Consider the following 14,923-nt stretch of genomic DNA (forward strand, 5'->3'; position numbering starts at 1 on the left):
AAATACCGAGTATATCAATTTGTATTCCAAGTGTACGTCCCTTTCTAGTGTCAGTGGCAACAAGTTAGATTCCTTGATTACTGGCCCACTATGGGGATGACACATATTGGTGGCCATCACATACTGGTAGCAGTGGTGCACATCACGTTGACTATTGCTGATTTCTGTCTGCATATGATCTCTCCCATCCACTTGTCCCGCTGCTTTTGTGCTTTTAAACTTGGTGGCTTTTGAACTGTAAACTCCTACTATAAATCTCATTTTGGACACTCCTCTAGTCTCATCTTATCTCATTTTACCGAGCGCCGAGAGATAAACTGTTCCTTAGTCTCTTAAACTTGAATTATCTTCTCTTTACTACCTTCCCACTTTCAAAACAAAAAAAAGAAAAAAAATGCACTTTATTCAGCTGCTTTTACTGTATTTCTGCTTCTTCCCACTTCATTTAGCTTTTTGCTGCACTTTCTTAAAATGTTCAGTTGCATTTAATCTGCTGCATTTATTACTGCTTCAAAGGAGCCTGATTACACTGTAACCATTATTCTAAGCCTCTTAGTTCTAATTTAAGCATTTGGACTTCAAACTTGTTATCTTACATAAGGAATATTCGTGGCATGCACTCTTGTAGCAGGAGAGGTAGCTTGCACCTTTCTTAGGTGGGAAGGCTTATTCTGTTTGTTATTCTAAAAGTGCCTTAGCTTTGGTTTAAGCGCTTAGGCTCCAAACCAGTTATTTTACATTAAGTAGGTTTGTGGTCTACACTCTTGTGGCATTACTGTCTAAACAGATTCCTTAACTACTAGAACATCTAATTTGTGCATAGCTGAGCCCAAGTTACCTGTCTTATTGACCTACTCAATATTTAAGTTTCCTTCAATCCTCCCAAGTAAATCAACAGCCATGGATATGTACTTCCCGACTCTTTCTATGGCTAATCTAGTTGAGATGGGTATTCTGAGGCATTGTAGCAAATGCCATATGAACATTAACATCACACTTGTTCTTATTAAAACAGATCAAGTATGCAAGATGTATAAATACACTAACACTGGTGGCAAAACCGTCATACAACCAATACTAGTCCCACAGAGGTCGTCAGTGACACTTGCACCATGCCTACTGCACAGGGTAAAGACCTACACATAAAACTTCTGAGGTCCTCAGCCATCATATAAGCACTCAGTTAAAACACTACCTACAGCTATACAAACTAATACTGTATCCAATGCCTCTATGGCCAAGTCCTTAAGGCAAACCAGCACACACAGCCAACTTTCCTGGTCATTAGTGTTTCTATAGTGAGGCAGACTGATTTCCCCCTCACCTACTGAGTAAGGAGAAAGAGTCACAATTGGCTACCTTTTCCAGGGATAGGATCCGTCAAATTGCACAGGCACTCAGGTCACTGAAACACAGGTACCAGTATGACCCTGTCATACTCCATGTGCGTGTTGATGACCTGAGGACATATCACCCTTGACTATATGAAGCGAACATATCAAGCTTGCTGACTTCGTGTCTCAGGCAGGTATGGGCCTAGCACTGAGCAGTATACTAGCTTCACCAAGGATAATGCCATGTTACCAACAGAAAAGGATTTATTTTAACAACTGGCTGGTGTCAATCCATGGAGGTACAATATTTGAGAGTTTGAGAGGACATAGGTTCATAGGTTCATACTAGGCTATCTGCCCTGAGGCAATTATAAGCCTAGCCCGATTCTGTATGGCTTACGCCACCCCTTGATTTGAGTATACTGTGCCCTTTTTAAGGTTTAGTTTACTGTGCCTTTGTCTAATAGTGACATGGGAGTAATCCCTGGGACAAACCTACGATCCCCCATCCACCTATCGAGATTCTTCTTGAAGAGATTCAGTGAGGTGCTCTGCCTCACATGAACTGGAATTCTATTCCAGAGTGAAGGGAGCCTCTGGGTTATGAACCTGTCCCTCCAGCAATTTATTTCTGTGCTGAGGTTCAAGTCCCTCGAGCGTGTGGCTCTAAGGGATTTAGATTTACTGAGGTGGAGCATGTCCATTAATTCTGGATTTGACATAGCTTTGTATGTCAGGCATAGATCGCCTCGAAGTAGGCGGTATGCAACTGAGTAGAGCTGGAGTTTATGGCATCTGTTTGAGACCCTTGATCCTCTTGGTGAGATACTTTTGGGGTCTTTCTAATTGTTGCAGGTGTCGGGTAAAGTACATCCCAAAAGGGGCATTGTATTCTATGATGGGCCTGATGAGGGATGAATAAAGGGGCACGATTACCTCTCTTGATCTAGATGTGAAACCCTTCGTGATGAGGTGGGCTATGTAGGTGGTCTTTCGAACCACTTTGGCAATGTGGTTTTCAAAGGAGAGATTGCTATCAACTTGGGTCCCCAGGTCCCTAATAACTTTCTCTGTACTTTATGGGTTTCCACCTATGTGGTAATTTGTGGGTACATTGTTTTTGCCAAAGGGTATGACTATACATTTTTTGGCATTTAGCTTTAAACTATGGCGCTGGCACCAGTTATCTGTCTCTGTGAGACCTTTTTGAAGGATGTTTGTGTCACCTGGAAAGTTGATTATGGCGCCCAGTTTGCATTCGTCTGTGAACTTGGTGAGCCATAGTCCTCCCACGTTTGCCTGTACCTCGGAAAAGTATATACCGAACAAGAGAGTGGTCCCAAGACAGAACCCTGTGGGACGCCACTTGTGACCGGTTTCGAGTCTGACATGGCTCCAGCAACTCTCACTCTGTGGGTTCTGTCTTTGAGCCAGTTTGCGACCCATCTTGTGACATAGGGGTTTATATTTAAGCTGGATAGCTTATCTATGATGCCCGAGTGGGGTATTGTGTCAAATGCCTTTGCAAGGTCCAGATAGGCTGTGTGGACTACCTTCCCTTCATCTATGGCTTTGGTGACTGTTTCAAAGAAGTCAACCAGGTTCAAAAGGCAGGATCTGCCCTTGACAAAGCCGAACTGGGTAGGATCTAGTGTCTGTAGGTCCCCAATGTCTTTGTTTATGAGCTCCATGATGATCCTCTCCATAGCCTTGCAGACTAAGCTAGTCAGGCTTATGGGGCGATAGTTTCCAGGGTCCGTAGAGGCTCCACCTTTGTGGAGTGGGACCACTGTTGCTGTACGCCATTCTGTGGGCACATATCCTGTAGTGAGGCTGAGACTGTATAGCTGTTTTATTTGAGGGATTAGTTCCTCTTGGGGTTCATGTGGGACGCAACCTGGGACGCCATCTGGTCCCCATGATTAACAGATCAGGCTACTTTGCCAGGGATGGTCTGCACTTATAGCCCCTGGGCTTTCACATACTGGCAAAGACCTTTTCTACCCCCATAATGTGTCTTTTTAGACCATGCCAAACTGATGAACCTCACGACTTAATTAAAACTATGAAGGAATATCTGACTGAAGGTGGTACTACTCAATGCTAGAAGTCTTAAGAAGAAACTCCACTCCCTACAAGCCTTTCTCTCCCTGGAGAGTGTAGACATCTGTGTAGTAATGGAAACATGGTTTAAAGTTGTGGAGAATAGCCCAGTGATGCAAAGTTATATGCCTCTCACACCTTTAGACCAGCTATTGCACAGGAGGAAACTAAAGGTGGAGGAGTCTCAGTCTGTATTAAAACCAGCCTTGCATCCAGACTAGTTAAAGTGTATGACCCATTGAAACCCAAACATCTGCGATTCACATACACACAGTCTTTTGTCATATCCTTGCAACCTATAGGTCCCCCTCCATGACTCAGAAAGCCCATACCGAAATCAATGTACGTACACTCTCTCACCATTCAAACAAATAAAACATTCATGGGGGATCTCATCTACCCCTCTACAAATTGGGAATCGTACACCACTTCTAATGCACAAGCCCAGCGATTCCTAAACTTTGTTAATACCAACATCCTGGAACAGTTGTCCATTCTCCTACCATACATACAGCCAATGTAATGTCTTCACTTGTCAGATCTGACCATAAGGCAGTGTTGCTTGAAATAAAAATTAAATCTGTGGATCCAGCAAAACCAAAAACCTTTAGGAACTATTCCAAGGCTAACTTCTCTCTACTAAGCGACTCTGGCTAAATTCCAAGCACCACCAAATCCAGTAAACACCATAGCATATGTCAAGCTATTTACAAAATCTATGTACAGCCATACTGATAGCTGTATAGAGTGACCTGTGTCCACTTGTATTAAGAAAAAGCCAAACTCCAAAGATAAGCCACCCTGCTGGAATTACAATAGGAATCAATTATACAACAAAAGAAAAAAAATCTTGGCCAAGCGTAGGAGGAACAAAACCATACAAACTAAAAGCCCCCAAACAATCTAAACAGGCAGCTAAGAGGGTTAACTAATATTACAAAGGCTAAATTTGAAGAAAAAATAGCTTTCTACAGATATGTTTGCAACCTAAGGGAAAATATGCAGCAATCTGCAGAACTTATTGTAAATGGTATCACCCACACTGACTCAGAGGTCACTGACAACCTTCTGGCTGAGAGGTTCGGCTTAAATTTCTTCTCGTACCCCCCCACCCCCCACCCCAACAGTCCAAAGGAAATACCACATACCACAATCTCCAAGCACTACTACAGAACAGGTCATCAACACACTTTCCAAGGCCACAAACACTATCAATGGGCCCTGATAACATCCCAGGTTGTTTAATAAATGTCATAAAACATGACCATTCTGGTCCATTTCAGTCACTTTCCAACTGCAGCCTACAGTCAGAGTTTTGCACCCAAGGAATGGAAGAGGTTTGCAGTCATTCCCCTGCACAAACAAAGGTCCATCCACTAATCAGGGTAACAGGCCCCTGTGCCTTATCAGCCTCATATGTAAGATCACGGAAAGAATCATCATGGACATGATAAATGAGGACATACATATCCTGAAAACACTGGACTCATCATAGTTCGGTTTTGTTAAAGGAAGGTCATGCCTATTAAATCTGGTGGACTTTTTTTGAGAGGGTCAACAAAATACTGAATGAAGGTAAGACTGTGCACACAGCTTACTGCAAATCTGGCCAAGACATATGATACAATATCCCACTCAGGCATTATAAACAAGCTAACTAATTTAGGTATATTTAGGTTTATCACCCGCTGGATAGCCAATCCCTAACTCAGTAATAGGACCCAGGAAGTCAAAATAGGTGAGGCCACCTCCACCAATAGGCCAGTTACTAGAGGAGTCCCCCAGGGCTCGGTACTGGGCCCACTCTTTTTTGGCATTTATTTCATCGAAATGGAAGCAAATGCTGTAGGTTTATGATTTTAAGCTGGGGGTATCATTGACTCCCCTGCAGACATTAGCATTCTTCAAGAAGGTCCACCTCTGACTTACAAATGGTGTCAATGCCATGGTCTTAAACTCAATTCTAAGAAATGCATAATTGTACTCTGAGAAGTCAAGCATCCTGGCTAATTACCATCTTGATAATATGCCCCTAAGGGTCGACCCATTGCGCAAGGATCTGAGTATACATGCACAGAGTAACCCTACCTTCAACCACCATGTGGCCACAGTGGTGAGGAAATCTTTCATGCTGTGCACCTTATACACAAGGGCATGGCGTCTAGGCCCAAAGAGGTCATTATCCCACTGTACTCCACCCTTAGCGGACCAATTAGAGTATAATGCTCCCATCAGTATGTACCTGACCAAGCATATGCAGCAACGAGAGTGACTTCAGAGGTTCCTTACAAAAAGAATACTAAGCATACCAAACTTGCCTTATGCAGAGCATGTTAAAGCTGTTTCCATCTACTCAGTCTTCTATAGATTACTGATGGGGTGATCTATACCTGGCTCACAAGGCATCTGCAAACCCCACACTTGTGAATCTCCTGCATATTTGTAAGTCAAAGAGTACCAGAAGTACAAAGTCTAGGGACCTGAATTTTGTCTGTGACTTAGAACATGCCAGAGAGAGAGAGAGAACGATGTGTCCCAGAGACTGCCCCTTCTATAGAACAGGCCTCCCATCCATGTGAAGCTGTGTTTGTCTATTACCCAGTTTACGTGCAACCGAGAGCAGTGGATGGGGAACAGGAAATTTACACCGAGCCTGGCACCCATGTCCCTTATGGAAAGACGTAGCTTATAAATGCCTGGCCCTCAGTGCCTGTTTTGATACAGGACATCATTATTATTTCAGGAAAACTTGGCCAGGCTGAGAAAAACTCCCCAGGTCATTAGAGTAGTAACAATCTATGAATCTATGACAGAAGGATCATTGAGCTGGGGTGGGAGGGCAAGCTAAGAAGGCATGGTCACAGTGGTTAGACACAACTCCAGTCTACACCTCAAGGCCCACTCTCTTCATATATGCCATAAATGCATTAGCATGGGGATAGGGATTAGGCCAATGAAAAATCCCTAACCAGCTGTAGTATGACATTTCCCAACTTGTCACATCCTATTCTGCAATGTTGGCAGATGCACCCCTGAAAGCCTACCATGGAATAGTTTCTGTGTTCTGGAGCTCTCCAGGTGAGTGTCAAACAAAGGAACCTTGTCAAGGAGTGGGTGCTGCAGTTGCAGGACCGATGGGGATCAAGCTTTAGGGTGCCTGAAGCCCGCATTGATGGAAAAACAAATGTAGCATTATATGGTGTGTACAAATCAGTTCACATTAATTTTTCATTTGTATTAAGAAGTTTTTTCCCTAAAGTAATTTAACATTTCCTGTCATCTGTAAAGTCTAATTTCAATCTGCAACTAGTTTGCATTGGTAATAAGGTGCAATGACAAGAAACAAATGTTGTCTTGAGATGAAACCCCATATGGCCTGTTGCCTTGCTAGCTTTTTATAAACCCATCCATTTTAAATCAGTTAGCAAGGATGGCAAAGATTTAGGTATATTTTTAAAATCACATATTAGTGCCAGACTGAGACTCACAGGAACAGAAAGTGTGTTTGTGGGTAGGTGATAGTAGAAACTAGGGTTACTCAGGTTCTATGTGATGTACAAGTGACAATCTAATCATATGGTGAAATGGCAAAATAAATACATCACCACTGTGTACATTCTTACTAAAACCCTACTCAGACATAACATGATTTACCCATAACAGTACTGTTACCGAAACTCATTTTGGCTTATTCTTAGCAGGATATTATATTGGGTTTAACATGATTCATTTTGTGTTTTTTTTTTGTTTTGTGCTGGCCAACTTTTCCTTTTCCCTGGTAAAAAAAAAAAAAAACTTTGGTGACATGTTGTGTCGGTTCTATGCAAGTTCGGTGGTGTTATCTCGATCATTTTGGATTCGGGCAAGTAGGAATGTATTGTTTTGAAGTACACCCATATATATGTGGCCTAAAATTTCGACTTTCCTCAAAACCATGATAGTAGCAATATCCACTACTGTTTATTACTTGAAAAAAGTTAATCTTGCCAAACTTCATGTACTCAGCTAGCTGCACCATTAATGTGTTTAAGTAAAGAAAGAATAAATGCAAATACGGAGAAGTCACAGACAACTATAGCAACAGCCATCCCTTTACTTTCCAAAGATGATGCAGCAAGCAGCTGTATTTCACTCTGGTACCCTAACATTCAATGATTGTCTGGGTTAGCAGATAAAGTTATTTGCTCAGGTGAAAATTGGCAGTCTCAGTACAGTAAATCGATGACAGCAATTTCTACTTACTAATATGCCTGGGATGAATTTCAACAATCCAGCAGCAAAACAAAATTAAGTAAAACCTCTGCATATGCTTGAAGAAACAAACTTCCAGAAAATCACAAGTCAGCAAAATACTTCTATGGATTAACTTTATTTCAAGACTGAACATAAGCCATCAAAGTTAAAAAGAAACTGAGTGTAACATGCACTCACCGAGATGAAGGCTTCCAGGTCTCCTTGATCAATCTCCACCTTACTAAGGGATTTTACCTGGACAGGGATATAGGTCCTCTCAGGATCACTTGAGAAAATCACCTATGAGTAAAAGAAAATAAGCTAAGCTGTATGAACTTGTAAAGATTAGCTAACTCACTGTCCTAAACAGTTTTCTTGTACAAAAAAGACCACTTGATAAATGTGCTATGCATAGGCTGAAACATGTGAGACAAGTCCTAGGACAATGTTTCAAACTGCTGTTCATCTGTGTATCTGTGCTCATAACCCAGCTGAGGTTCAATATTTAGCTTCACGTTTGAACACTTTTAATAAACTATAGTAAAATGTCGCTTCTGTCAACAGGTGACAACTGACCTTTAACAAAGTATAGATTTGATAAACCAGTGACCACTACTATGGAAGCACTTTAGAATGTGTCTAGTTTTTGCTCCTTAATGAAGACACACAGAGGTCCTGTGAAGATCTTGTGCTCATATTAAACATTCTGCTACATAGTCACTGCAAAAATAGTAAACAATACACAGTTTACACATTTATGTTAAATGCCACTAAACTAATGCTTAAACACTAAGATCACATTTCTTGAGTAATAAAATATGTATGACATCAAACAGGAATACAAATCCATATTACATGGAGAATGCAAACCCTTCATGACCAACTAAATTTTCTGTTAATGAAGGTTCATAACTCTGTTATAAACTAAATGTATTATTGTTGCATCACTCAATTTGTTTAAACACTTCTTAAAGCCACAAATTCAGTTCACACTCTGGTCATCTACAAATGCCAGACACTATTAAATTCAACAAGAATGAGTAATTTATTCCATTCATTGTCTGGTAACTCACTTAATCAAGTTCAGGGATATGATGAGCCAAAACTTATCCCGTTGCAAGGCAGTAAAAATACTCCCTAAAAGAGCACTAATTCCATCATAGAGAATATCAACAGAAATAAGAATAAAGCATTTGAAAGTCTACATTTTTGTTTAGAACAGTATTTTTAAGATTTTTCCCAAATGATACTGAACATTATACAAAGATGCATTTTTTTCATATGCAAGGCCATCATCTGCTTTCCAAATCTTTACTGACTCTTTTCTAAAATCTCTTCTAGCATAAAAACACATAGCTCCAGATTTGCAAGATGGCAGCACATTGACTAACAGCTTAACCTCTAGCTCTCCCAGTGTGAAAACAGAAACTTGATAGAGAAGGCCAGTACACTTTTGTGTTTATGAGTAAATTTTAGTACCTGCCTAGTAAGTGTACTGACTGGATGTCAGGAACAAAAAAAAAAAAGAAATACACAACACCTGGAAAATATCAGCTACAAAAAGTGAGGAAGAAGCACTGAGTAGGAAAAGTTCTGCAGCTGTTCAGCAAAAAGCAATGTGACCTCCAGACATGACTTCCACTAACCTATAGGAAGATATAAGACAACAGCACACAGACCTGGTTAAAATAAACAAAACATTGATGGAGTATATCAACAAAAACAACAAAAGGCTGGAAAACATGGAAGAAGCTTTAAACAGATATCCAGATGATGAGGTGATAAAGCTGCAAAAATCAGAAGTTGAAAAAAAAATGCTGGCTGAATAAGAGACTGCCCAGGAAGAGATGTTTGAAAAATAATCGAATTAGAGGACAGAGCACGTAGGGAAAACTGATATTTTCAGTTCTAATAGAGAAGCTGAAAGGAGCAGACTGCATTAATTTTATGAAAGCACAAATAAGCAACTGGACTAGTATTCCACAGCAGGAGTTGTTCGTGGAAAGGGTACATAGCGTGTATGCACCAAACCTGACTATGTGAAAGCAACCTAGATCTTTAATACTAAAGATGCAATTTTACCAGCAGGAGTTGATTCTGACAAAACTGTGACAGAAGGACAAAATACTAAAAGTGGGAAACAGCAGAGTATTTGTGGAGAATTACTCATTGTACATCAGGCAGAAGAGGAATAAATTCATTCCACTATTTAGGGAATGTTGAGATGCAGGTGTGAAGATTCAAACTCCTGTATCCAGCTGTCTTCAAGGTATTCTTCCCTGGAAGGACAAAATCTTTTTTTGATGACAAACATGCTAAGGAGGAACTACAAAGGTTTGTCCAACAAAAAGTGAGTTGTGAAACAGAAGGAGATTCTGCTTCTTGTTCTTTTGGTAATAAAGACCAGAGAGAGAGATTGTACCTGTGAGACATTTTCCAGTGTTTCAATGGAAAATGTTGGACAGAAGGAAGGGAGAATGAGAGGTGGCTAGAAGAATTGAGAGTACATTGGAAATGAAGCAGAGACAGGATCTGGGAGATGAAAATGAACAGTAATAAAACCAGTAAGAATGTGGGATTACAATGCAGTAATTACATTTGTGAAATATGACAGAACAAAGAAAATCTGGAAATATTGGACTTTTTCAGAATTTGTGGGTCTTGTGGGGGCGCTCTAAAGTATATGCCCTACTTCATACCATTGTTGTTCAGAAAAATGCTTTGGGGAGGGGAAGAGGAGGGAGAAAGTTAACTGTAAGTAAAGAACTTTTTTCTAAACAGTACTATATTTGCAGAGTATAGTTTTCTTTACATGCTATAAAGTAAAGTTTTCTTAGTTATTTTTAAGTGTAATGGGGACTGCAAATAAGTGTTGCTGTTATTTTTCCCCCTTCTCTTTTTCTTTTTCAGTTTTAAGAAATGTAGGCACTGCAATGTAAAAAGCATGGTTAAAACAGCAAGACAAAATAAAAATTAATTTGCTTTTCTCATTCTTGTATGGGAGAATGACCGGATTAAAGACCTTTGATTTAGTAACAAGTTTTAAGAGAAATCAAGTAAATGTAAAAGAATACTGAATATTATGAGGCTTTTTTCTAGGAAATGAATGTGCTTAGCAGCAATTCTGTATCTGGCCCTCATGTCTCCATGGAAACAATCTGATAAAGAGAAACAGATTGTTTCTCATGTTTCCATGGAGACAGTTTGATAATGAGAAATTGGCTGTCTGGTTCTCATGTCTCCATGACGACAATCTGATAAAAAGAAATCGGTTACAGTCTGTTGGAGAGTGATTGGCTGATGAAAAAAAAAAAAGAAAAGATAAATTGGCTAGGAGATAATGTTCTCTGAAAGCATTCAAGGTTTGTCCCAGCTGGTAGAGCTATATAATAGATAAGACAAGACCAGTTAGCACTTAAAAGCACAGCTGCAACATGCATCTTAGCATGAATACCCTTTCTTATAGGTTAACTCAAGTCTATGAATGTGGCTGCCAGTTTGAGAAATTTGTTCCTATCAGGAGTGTAAAACTTCAACATTTGAAGATGTACATAGTTGTGTGTTAGTATTAAATTAATAGGTTTTAGATGGTACTTTTTTTGTTTGTTTGTAAGATGTGACAGACTCAAATGGATATGACAAGAAACTATATAAACATTCAACCTGGCAAACAGTGTATGCATATAGCACAAAAGCTGGAACTAGATATTTAACAAAAAAGGTGTTATACATAAAAGGTGGTAATAACAGCTTTTGCAAACCATGATGCTTTCTGTATTGTCTTTAAATGGCAATGGTCTCACACAAATACAAAAAAGAAAGAATAGTGAACTATACTAAAAATATAGAGTGCAAATAGCTATGTTACTGGAGACATACTTGCAAAGAACTGAATGTGTGAATTTGATAAAGAAAAGTTTTCAGGATGATTATTCAGCGGAATATCTGGGACAAAGGAAAAGAGGAGCACTTAAACTACTTGCAAGAAGAGTTCTAATAATGATAGAAGAGAATAAAAGATAATAATGGCAGATTTGTGCTGCTAAATGGTTACTGGCAAGGGAGGAGGATTACAATGGCATGTATTTATATTCCACCTAAAACTGATATAATGTTAGAAAATTCTGGGACAAATAATCAGTTTTCAGCAAGGAATATTTATAGGTGGGGAATGAAATTTGATTTGCAGCAGTGAATATGTGTCTGGGGGCCCCAGAAGGGAAAGTATAAAAAGGAGGGTAGATTTTTGAATAAATTTATGAAATATTTTGAATGGAAGATAAAAATTCAGTTCAGTTCAGAGTGAATTTACATATTACTCCCCAAGATATAAAAACAGGACTAGGCTAGACAGAATTTACATTTCACAGGAACATGTGCATTTAATTGAAGGCCTTGATACGCAACGAATAACTATTTAATTTCAAGCACCAATAACTAAAATAAAAACACAGGGTAATGAAATAAAAATGACCCACTGGCACTTTCAATATCTGTTGAAAAAGAGAGGAATTCAAGGAATGGGTAGTAGAGATTATTCAGGAGCTATTCGAGAGGACAGAAATTACTTCTGAAAATATAGCTAGAGAGTGGGATAAAATTAAGGTGCAGTTTAAAAATAGGGTGGAAATAAAAGGAAGGGAGCTATAGTTAAGTAACAAGATTTATTTAGAGGGACTGACAAATGCTAAAGTATTGCAAAATAGCGGGAATCTCACAAAACAAGAAGAGGATCAAGTGCAGGATGCTAAGCAAAAATAAGGGATTACCTCAATAATATATACAAGTTTACAAAAATTGTTAAGCAACTGTTTTTTTTATAACAGTAGAGTACAAAAACTTTTAGCATGACTCAGGCAACAGAAACTAGAAAGGGATGTCGCCAAGCTTAGGGTGCCTATAAAAAGGAAGGTAACAAGAGATACTGTAGCTGTATTAGAAATATTTCGGAAATTCTATGAAAGACTGCATAAAACAGAAAAATATGGAAATTAAGAAAATATACAAATGGAAAAGTTTATGGAAGAATTAAATATGTCAAGGTTAGAGGCAGATGAGGCTCAATTACTAACAGGACAGGAGGAGCTGAGATAAAAAACTGCGATGCATAACCAATCCATAGGAAAGCCCCCAGGAATAGATGGTATTCCTGAGGAAGTTTGGAAGCTAAGAGGGAAAAAAACTGATAAATACATGAAAGGTTTTGTTAAACACTATTTTAAGAACAGGAGAAGTACCAACACCTTGGAAGAAAGCAGCAGTAGCTGTAATAGCTAAACAGGGAAAAGATCCACCAGATCCAGCTTTAAACAGGCCCATTTCAATACTAAACCATGATATTAAAGTGTTCATGCCTATAACAGCTAAAAGAATGGCAAAAGTAATGCCACAATTGATAGATATGATCAATGTTATTATGTGGAGAGGAGGCAAACATTTTACAACATTAACACAACACAGACGATCCAGAGGGAAGCAGAATGCAAGAAAATACCATTGTTGTTGGTGGGTCTTGATGCAGAAAAATAATTTAGGTTCATAGGTTCATACTAGGCTATCTGCCCTAGGGCATTTATAAGCCTAGCCAGAGTGTGTTTGGCTTTTGCCACCCATTTTAAATTAATTTTGCTATGACCTTTTTCGAGGTTAGTATACTGTGCCTCTGTCTAACAATGACACAAGTGATACCTGGGGTAAACCTACGATCTCCCATCCACTCATCAAGATTCCTCTTGAAGAGAGTCAATGAGGGACTCTGCCTAACCTGAACTGGGATTTTATTCCAGAGTGAAGGGAGCCTCTGGGTTATGAATCTGTCCTTCCAGCATGTCCTATTTATTTCAGTGCTGAGGTTCAAGTCTCTCGAGCGCGTAGCTCGATGGGATTTGGATTTTCTGAGGTGCAGCATGTCCATTAATTCCGGGTTGGACATGGCTTTATATGTCAGGCACACATTGCTTCTGAGCATGTGGTATGCCACTGAGTAGAGCTGGAGTTTCTTTAACCGGGCAGCATATGGCATCTGTTTGAGCCCTTTGATCCTCTTGGTGAGGTACTTTTGGGGTCTTTCCAGTTGCTGCAGGTGTCTGGTAAGGTACATCCCGAAAGGGGCATTGTACTCAATTATGGGCCTGATGAGGGATGAGTAAAGAGGCACGATGACCTCCCCTGATCTAGATGTGAATCCCTTCATGATTGGGTGGGCTATATAAAATGTTTTTTTAACACTTTATCCATGTGGTTGTCAAATGAGAGATTGCTATAAACTTGGGTCCCCAGGTCCCTAATTACTTCTTCTATACTTAATGGATTACCACCTATGTGGTAATTTGTGGGCACTTTGTTTTTGCCAAAGGGGATGACTATACACATTTTGGCGTTTAGCTTGAGGCCATGGCTCTGGCACCAGTTGTCTGTTTCTATGAGGCCCTTTTGGAGGATGCTTGTGTCGGCTGGAGAGTCTACTATGGCGCCCAGTTTGCAGTCATCTGTGAACTTGGTCAGCCACAGTCCTTCCATGTTGGCCTGTACCTCCGAGAAATATATACCGAACAAGAGAGGTCCCAGGACTGAGCCTTGTGGGACGCCACTTGTAACTGGTTTGGAGTCTGACATGGCTCCAGCAATTCTAACCATGTGGGTTCTGTCCTTGAGCCAGTTTGCAACCCATCTAGTGACATAGGGGTTTATATTTAAGTTGGTAAGCTTATCTATAATGCCCGAGTGGGGTATTGTATCAAAGGCTTTTGCGAGGTCCAGGTAGGCTGTGTGGACCACCTTCCCCTCGTCAATGGCCTTGGTGACTGTTTCAAAGAAATCGACCAGGTTTAAGAGGCAGGATCTGCCCTTAAAGCCGAACTGGGTAGGATCCAGTGTCTGTAGGTCCCCAATATCTTTATTTATGAGGTCCATGATGATCCTTTCCATAGCTTTGCAGACCAAGCTAGTCAGGCTTATGGGGCGATAGTTTCCAGGATCCGTTGAGGCACCACCTTTGTGGAGAGGGACCACTGTTGCTGTATGCCACTCTTTGGGTACATATCCTGTAGTAAGGCTGAGACTGAACAGTAGTTTTAGGTTTGGGTTTAGCTCTTCTTGGAGTTCATGTAGGACGCAGCCCGGGACACCGTCTGCTCCCATTGATGCTGTGTTTTTTGCTTTGGAGAGGGCGGCTCTTACCTGAGCATCTGAGATGTCAGGGGGGCAAGCAATCTGCTGGGATAGATATTTGCCCTTTTGGTGGGGGGGGGGGG

General features: G+C 40.2%; 1 protein-coding gene across 1 annotated transcript in view; it reads right to left on the reverse strand.

Annotated features, from left to right (window-relative positions):
* Nucleotides 1-7,805: 7,805 nt before the first annotated feature.
* The window catches only part of CEMIP2 (cell migration inducing hyaluronidase 2), a 939,901-nt gene continuing 932,783 nt past the window's right edge, over nt 7,806-14,923 (reverse strand). Inside the window, exon 17 of the mRNA XM_044059182.1 lies at nt 7,806-7,970. Within this exon, the coding sequence (XP_043915117.1) occupies nt 7,806-7,970 (165 nt within the window). The remainder of the gene's footprint in view (nt 7,971-14,923) is intronic.

This window comes from Protopterus annectens, chromosome 17.part0 (genome assembly GCF_019279795.1).
Source record: "Protopterus annectens isolate FY-2018-M chromosome 17.part0, PAN1.0, whole genome shotgun sequence".
In the NCBI taxonomy this organism is placed as follows: domain Eukaryota; kingdom Metazoa; phylum Chordata; order Ceratodontiformes; family Protopteridae; genus Protopterus; species Protopterus annectens.